This window comes from Camellia sinensis, chromosome 5 (assembly GCF_055761805.1).
Source record: "Camellia sinensis isolate YWXY chromosome 5, ASM5576180v1, whole genome shotgun sequence".
Classification (NCBI taxonomy): domain Eukaryota; kingdom Viridiplantae; phylum Streptophyta; class Magnoliopsida; order Ericales; family Theaceae; genus Camellia; species Camellia sinensis.
The window spans coordinates 22,463,980-22,471,201 of NC_138965.1; the positions used below are offsets into that span (position 1 = coordinate 22,463,980).

At 36.6% G+C, this 7,222-nt stretch overlaps 1 protein-coding gene across 5 annotated transcripts; it reads right to left on the bottom strand.

The window, feature by feature from the left end:
• Window positions 1-1,458: 1,458 nt before the first annotated feature.
• LOC145790474 (Tetratricopeptide repeat (TPR)-like superfamily protein) lies at window positions 1,459-6,797 on the bottom strand. 5 transcript variants are annotated; one of them, XM_082868375.1, is made up of 4 exons: window positions 4,030-6,785; window positions 3,876-3,926; window positions 2,646-2,704; window positions 1,459-1,873 (listed from the first exon to the last, which is right to left on the bottom strand). In XM_082868375.1, exon 1 carries the CDS (start codon window positions 6,649-6,651, stop codon window positions 4,435-4,437), a length of 2,217 nt encoding a protein of 738 aa, XP_082724501.1. In that variant the 5' UTR covers window positions 6,652-6,785; the 3' UTR covers window positions 1,459-1,873; window positions 2,646-2,704; window positions 3,876-3,926; window positions 4,030-4,434. The 5 variants fall into 5 exon arrangements, with proteins under 5 accessions (XP_082724501.1, XP_082724503.1, XP_082724502.1 ...); XM_082868377.1 differs by having other exon boundaries at window positions 1,459-2,401; XM_082868376.1 differs by lacking the exon at window positions 2,646-2,704 and having other exon boundaries at window positions 4,030-6,791.
• Window positions 6,798-7,222: the final 425 nt, after the last annotated feature.

Consider the following 7,222-nt stretch of genomic DNA (forward strand, 5'->3'; position numbering starts at 1 on the left):
CTTAGGCCTCGTTTGGGAACAGACTAATTTAGTAACTTTTTGGCTATTTGGCTAAAAAAGTAGGTAAAAAAAACTTGTATGTTTGGGATGACTTTTTGGCTAATTACGAAAAGATGTGCAAAAAGTAGAGAGAAAAGAGAATCTTTGACTTTTTGGTATGGGTTGTTGGCTTTTTGGCTAATTTAGTAACTTTTTGACTAATTGGCTAAAATAGCCTCTTGCCAAACGAGGCCTTAGTCTCACTTTATTTCTTAACTCTTTAATGGGGGTGGGGGTGGGGGTGGGGGTGGTGCTTCTAACTTTTCTCTTCCCTTCATTTCTTCTTCTGCCATTTTCTCGTTTTTTCTTTCTTGTTCATCACCGTGCTAGCTATTACCTTTCCTTCGGCCTTCATCATTGGCTCACTACCGAGGAAACTTTTATATCTAGACTCAATTCTTATACATGATCGAGATTCGATGTTACTAAATGCACTTTTTATACGCTAAACGACCATATCAGATTTAGAATGTTTTATTTTGTCACGTAGAGATGGAAAGTAAGGTATTACTTCTACCGATTGTGATGATGATTAAATCCTGAGGCATGGTTTGGCAAGTGGGTTTGGATAGGTTTGAGGCTATTTTAGCCACAAAAAATAAAATAAGCTATTTTAGCCATAACAAACAAAACATCACATTCAACCCATAATCATTACACTATTCTCTTACAAAAAAAGTCAAAAAAGCCAAAAAACTCTTTCCAAACCAAGCTTTTTAGTCCAGGTTAAAATAGTCAAAAAGTCAAAAAGTCAACCCACTTCCCAAACGAAAAATAATTGGTATCATTTGTTTGATAGTAATTGTTTTGTTTTGTTCATTTATATATATATATATATATATTTTTGTATTGCAATAATACCTCCCTGTATAGAGATTTCTTTCTTCCTTGAGGTTTTCTCCTTCTTCCATGAGAGTTTGTTTTTCTCCCTTAGTAGAGACTCGTATCCTTTTAGCGTGAAAGTTCTCTTTATTCTTTTTGGGATTCATGTTGTACTCTAATGCACTTTATTAGACGACGTATTGTTAAATATATAATGTATTAAGTTTTGTGTTTTTTCATATAAAAAATGCATTGGTATCACCATTTGATCCCTGTCATATAACAATTAAAATAATAACATGCAGATAAATAGTGTCAATTTATTTTTAAAAAAATTTAAAATTGCAAAAAAATTATTTTTGCATAGTATAATATTATTGATTAGTATAGCAAGTTTTAGCCATTTTGTTGAGCCAACATTTATCTCTTTATATTATTTGTAAGGTTAAACTTCAAATTCTAAATTTCAATGATAAATAAATTAAATTTATTGATTTACATATATTACCTACACTTATTTATTTAAATTATTATTTTTAGAGTTCAAACATACTATTTTAATTTTTAGTTTAAAAAAAAATGTATTTGATTTCAGAATAAGTGAATATTTCATATTGTCTCTTTCACCCATATCATAGAGGCTTTTTTCTCAAGTTGTCAATTGTAGTAATATATTACGTTTGTATTTGTATTTTTAATTTTGGAAGGAATTTGTGAACAAAAAATAAAATAAAAGCAAAATGAGAAGAAAATAAAAGACTTATAATCTCATTTCAATTCTTTTTTTTTTTGGTTCCACAAATTCGTCTCCAAACTTAATATCCAAACATAACCACACTCGGAGCGACCTCTGTGTTTGAGGATTCGCTGAAAGGCATTAATTATTAGATTCCTATTACTTGGCAGGAAAAGCACACCCTCCTGAATGAAATAAAGGAGAAGACCATGCGGTGTTACTCGCGTCCTTGAGCATATTCAAGCACCCACTGCTCATCAATTTCCTCCACACGATCTGCAGTCAAAGCACATATTTTTAGATTTCAAAACTAAAATCAGTTACCAAAGGAGAAATGCATGAACTAATGAAAAATATTATTTAGGAGAGAGCAATTAATAGACAGTATAGTTTGTCAACCATTACAAAGATAATCAACTCAGAGGAGGCTCTTCAGCTATACTCCTAGATATAGAAGTACACAACAGAACCCATGCCTTGAAATCTCTCTCCCAAATGAACTATCTATTCTTCAATTTATGGCAAGAAATAAGATTGTAGTTGATAGCCTATGTACTAAAAAAGGAAAAAAAATATATTATTCTTACAAACACTAGTTTTGCCTTCTCAAGACAGATAAATGTTTAAGAAGGTATAGGTTGTTCGATAGCTTGATATAAATTGTTGGACCCATTTCCTAAAAGCTTAAGCTTCCAGGACTAGTGGTGATCTTAACATTGTATCAGAACTTGGATTTTTGGATGTCTTGAGTTCAAGTCCCCTCCATTTGCACTTGTTTCTCTCTATGTATGCCTCACATCTCCACTTGCAAGACAAGATTGTACATGAGAAAGGGTGTTAGATAGCTTGATATACAAAGTTGGAAACATTTTCTAATAGTTTAAATTTTAAGGACTATTAATGGTGATCTTAACAACATAAGGTGATGAATAGGAAAGTCGAACCAATATATAAAGAACAAGAAAAGGGAAAACATGAAAACAGTGGAAGCTTAATCTCTGTAAATTCATTAACATTTTAGCCCACTTAAGGGACACGATTTGCAAACCTAATTCTCCGATATCCGCAAATGCTATCACCATGATCATCATTGCTGGAGCCTCTCTCCTACAAATGGAATTCATTAGCTTAATCCCAAAGAAAAATTATATTCATACAAAAAAACCTCACAAGAATGATGTGGCAATGACATTATTATAAATAAATGCATCTTAAATGAGGTCGTGTTTTGAAAGGAATGCATCATAATGAGCCACATCATTATGTATGAATTTTTTGTTTATAGTATTACTCAATCCTAAAATGTCTTCAATAAATTGCAATAATGCTCTATGTTGCTGTGAGCATCCTCTATGTGCAATACCAACTTTAATTTCACTCCCCACTCCTTCAGACCCCACAAGTATGCCAGGCATGCAGCAACAAGAGGCCAACTAAATATTTTTGTTCTATATAGTCCCACTGCCCAGACCATGCCCAGGTTTATTTCCCACATGGCTCCAGATAAGTTTAGTAGCATCAGTAGCACACTGGTAGAAGTGCTGGCATTGCATTAAGGGAAGAGGTAAGCTTAAGGGTTCAATTCTAATTGCATGTCAATCCCCCCCCCCAAAAAAAAAAAAAGGAAAAATTTGATTGTTTTAAAGGGAGGTTTCAAATTAATTCCTGGATTAATGTATTGAGAATCAAGGGAGCTTAATATTGCCTTTATAGCAGGAAACATCACAGTTATGATATTTTTGTCAACAATTAGTAATATCTCCAAAATCCACCATTCTCAACATTTCACCCCACAATCGATACTTTTTTATGGAAAAATAAATTATGAAAATGGTGACAGCCACAAGGATGGTCAGGGTTATTTCCTATCGTATGATTAAGTGTGGTACAGTTTATAATTGACAGTCAAAGACTCAAAGCCAATACTGCAACATAACAAGGACAATGGCAGCATCACAAATGTGGCACCGCTACTACTAGTAGTATGGAAAATAATGAACAAGAAAATGATGATTATATAAGGTCCTTTCATGATATGCTAAATTTCCGAAAGAGTACAAATTAAGAGGCAAAGTTCCTTCACGAAACAACTTATGAATTAAAATTATGCGGAAGCTTGCAGTTAATCTTAACCCAGAAGAATTTCTTGCTACATGAAAGTTAAAGCAACCTTCAAAAAAGAAAAAAATAACCAAAGCAGAATTGGCATGCGATGGTATCAAGATAAAGACATCAACCAAGACAATGGGAAAACGGTGTTTGCTACTGTTGTGCATACCGAGATCAGTGCAGTAGGAACTTGGTTTTCATTCTTCTTCGGTAATTTGTCCTGCATGCATCAACAGAATTGATTAGTCAGATTACACTTAAGTTTGCAGCAAACATTCAACCTATAGTACTAAGGATTCAGGCCACGGGGAAAAACAACTTACACATTTGTTCTTGCTCACATTCTCAAACCAGTTGACTGAGTATAAAGATTTGTATGAATTGCAAAACTAAGTTCCATCTACTCCAATTTTTTGTCACCCACTTGATTACAACTTGATTTTGTTCTAGGAGGCCCCTTCATGGATGACAACATAATAGTTCCAATAGAGCTTTTTTCATGATCAATCCTTTGAACTAATAGGCTTAAAGCCCACAGCCACATAACTTCCCCTCGTGGATTTTACATATACAGTCCTCACATTAAGGCCACCTACTCCAAAGTCCACAGAGTATGACACATTTATCAGATGCCAGATGTTATGTTTAAGGAAAAATCAGAAAGTTTTTGACTCTGGTATTCAGATGCACTCATAATTTCCATGTGCATGCATGGACTTTGTATTCACTTATGATCTAATCCAACTGCATCCAGGCTGCTTCATCACCCCATATGTCGTCATCAACTCCCTCACATTAGCTGCTTCTTCCCATTGTCCTGCAGTTGCATAAATATTTGAGAGTTGAACATACACTGCCGGATTATTTTGTTCATTGCCAAGAAGAAATCCGGCAACGATTCTTCCTAATCTTAGATTACCATGAGATGCACAAGCACTAAATAATGCCCACCAGGTGTTAGAATCTACTTCAATGTGTTTTCCATTTATTACACTTTCTGCCTCATCACAGTATCCAGCTCGACCTAGAAGGTCAACGATGCAAGAAAAGTGATCTACTCCAGGTTCAAAACCATGATTGTTTACCATAGAGTTGAAAATCCGAGTACCATCATCGACTAAACCTGAGTGGCTGCAAGCTGAAAGGACTGATGTGAAGGTGGCCCGATCAGGTTTGACCCCACCTGAATCTAGCATTGCCTCAAAGCAAACCACGGCTCTCCTTCCTTCTCCATGCTGCGCGTAAGCAGATATCAAGGAATTCCAAGAGACCGTATCTTTGTCAATCATTGTGTTGAATACTCTCAAAGACCCTACCAAAACCCCACTTTTTGCATACATTGTGATGAGGGCATTACCTAACAATGCCTCCGAAAAAAGTCCTTGTTTGAGAATGTAACCGTGAACCTGTTTCCCATGTCTCAAAGATGAAATGTCAGCACATATGCTCAAAACAATGCTAAGAGTATAAACATTCGGCCTCAATCCTGACAACAGAAGCAGAGAAAATTGGTCTAGGCCCTGCACTGGAAGACCATTTAATTGAAACCCAGAAATAATTGTATTCCAGGAAATTAAATTTCTTGGAGACATGTCACTGAATATTTCATATGCCTGTTTCATGTCACCGTGCTTAGAGAATGCAGAAATCAATGCATTTGAAACTTCAATTTTAAAGACAAGCCTGTTTTTAATAACTAAGGCTTGAATCATCTCAACAATCTCTAGCAACTCCGAGCTTGATAGCAAACTTCCAATAGTGAACTCATCTGGTTCAATCCCTTCCCTCTGCATTTGTAGGTAGGCCAAAGTTGCAGCTCCACCAAAATTCCCTTGAGCATAGCTTGTAATCACGGTATTCCAAGAGACTAGATCCTTTTCTTCCAATCTCTCAAAAACCACGTGAGCTGCATTTAGATCCCCACAACTGGAATACATGGTTACAGTGGCATTACTCACCGATGTACACGTTTCAAAACCCATCTTAATAGCTTGGGCATGTACTTGATGGCCAATTCTCGCATGTGAACAAGAACTCATAACACTCACAAAAGTCAGCTCAGTAGGTCTCAAACAAACTTCTTGCATCTCTCTGAACATTATCAAGGCCTCTTCATCTCTTCCCACACTAACTAAACCAGCTATCATCGCATTATACGTAATCTGATCATGCACTTTGCCTTCTGCTTCTTCAAATACTTTGTATGCATCACTAACATTTCCACAAGTAAAATACATTGTGACTTGTGCATTGATCACGGAAGCTCTTCCCAAAAAGCCAGTTTTAATCACCAATGACTGTAACTGCCTCCCAAAATCCAGCAACTCTGGAGAGCACAAGCTCAACACACTAGCAAAAGAGTAATTATCATGTCTAATACCCAACATGTGCATCCTCCGAAACAAATCAAAAGCCATCTCAACATACCCATTTTCCGCACAACCCGTTATTATCGAATTCCACACCGCAACACTCCTTTGAGGAATTTGATCGAATACCCGGCAGGCATACCCAACTTGCCCGAGCTTCGTACACGCAGACAACAATGTGGTCCACGAATAAACATCTGGGTTTTTTATTTCATCGAAAACCCACTTGACCGAAACCAAATCTTCCGATTTTGCATAGAGGGAAAGCAGGGTATTTGCAACATGAGGGTAGGTTTTGAGCCCCGTCTTGATGGCGTGGGCGTGGAGCTGATCTCCGGTGGTGGTGTCACGGAGGTTGGCGCAGGCGGTGAGGGCGGTGGAGAGGGTGTAGTGGTCGGGTCTGAGCTGGTGGGATGAGTGAATTTGGTGGAAGAGTTGGAAAGAATCAGAGTAATGGTGTGAGCGAGTGAGATTTGAGAGAAGGCAGTTGAGTTTGATGAGTAGTTGAATGGCATTTTCAGTTATGGCAGTTGAGATTAAGCTATTACTACTATCCTTGTAACATTGGAACTTCATCAGTATTATGAGCTTTTGGTAGGTAATACGACCCAAGTGGATTTTGCTAGAAATTCCAACCGAAACGCCTGTGGGTTCAGATTTTTCTCACCCGCACCTCGAAACCCCAAACGGGTGGGTCAGATGATCTCAAACCGCTCAAATCATACCGTGCGCATCTTTAGGTGATGTTTTAAGGTGATTTCGCATTGACGAATTAGGTGGGTTGGCACATGTATGCTTCGTTTGGGAAGCCCTGATTTGGATTTTTTTTTGATTATTTTAGTCACAAAAAATAAAATAAATTATTTTAGTCATAACAAACAAAACATCATATCTAATCCATAATCATTACATTCTTCTCTCATAAAAAACTCAAAAAAGTTAAAAAGTCCTTCCCAAACCAAGCTTTTAAGCCCAAGCTAAAATAGCCAAAAAAGTCAAAAAGCCAACCCACTTCCCAAACGGAGGTGTAGAGGTTAGCGCGGTGTGTTTGGCATAATTTGAGAGTAAAATTATAAATTAAATGCTGAGTTAGTAGATTGATAAATTGTGATTTAGATGGTTTTTGATGGATTGACGAATTGAAAAA

Coding starts and splice junctions, on each gene's coding strand:
- LOC145790474 (XM_082868376.1), bottom strand. CDS start 6,651: ATGAAGTTCCAATGTTACAAGGATAGTAGTAATAGCTTAATCTCAACT.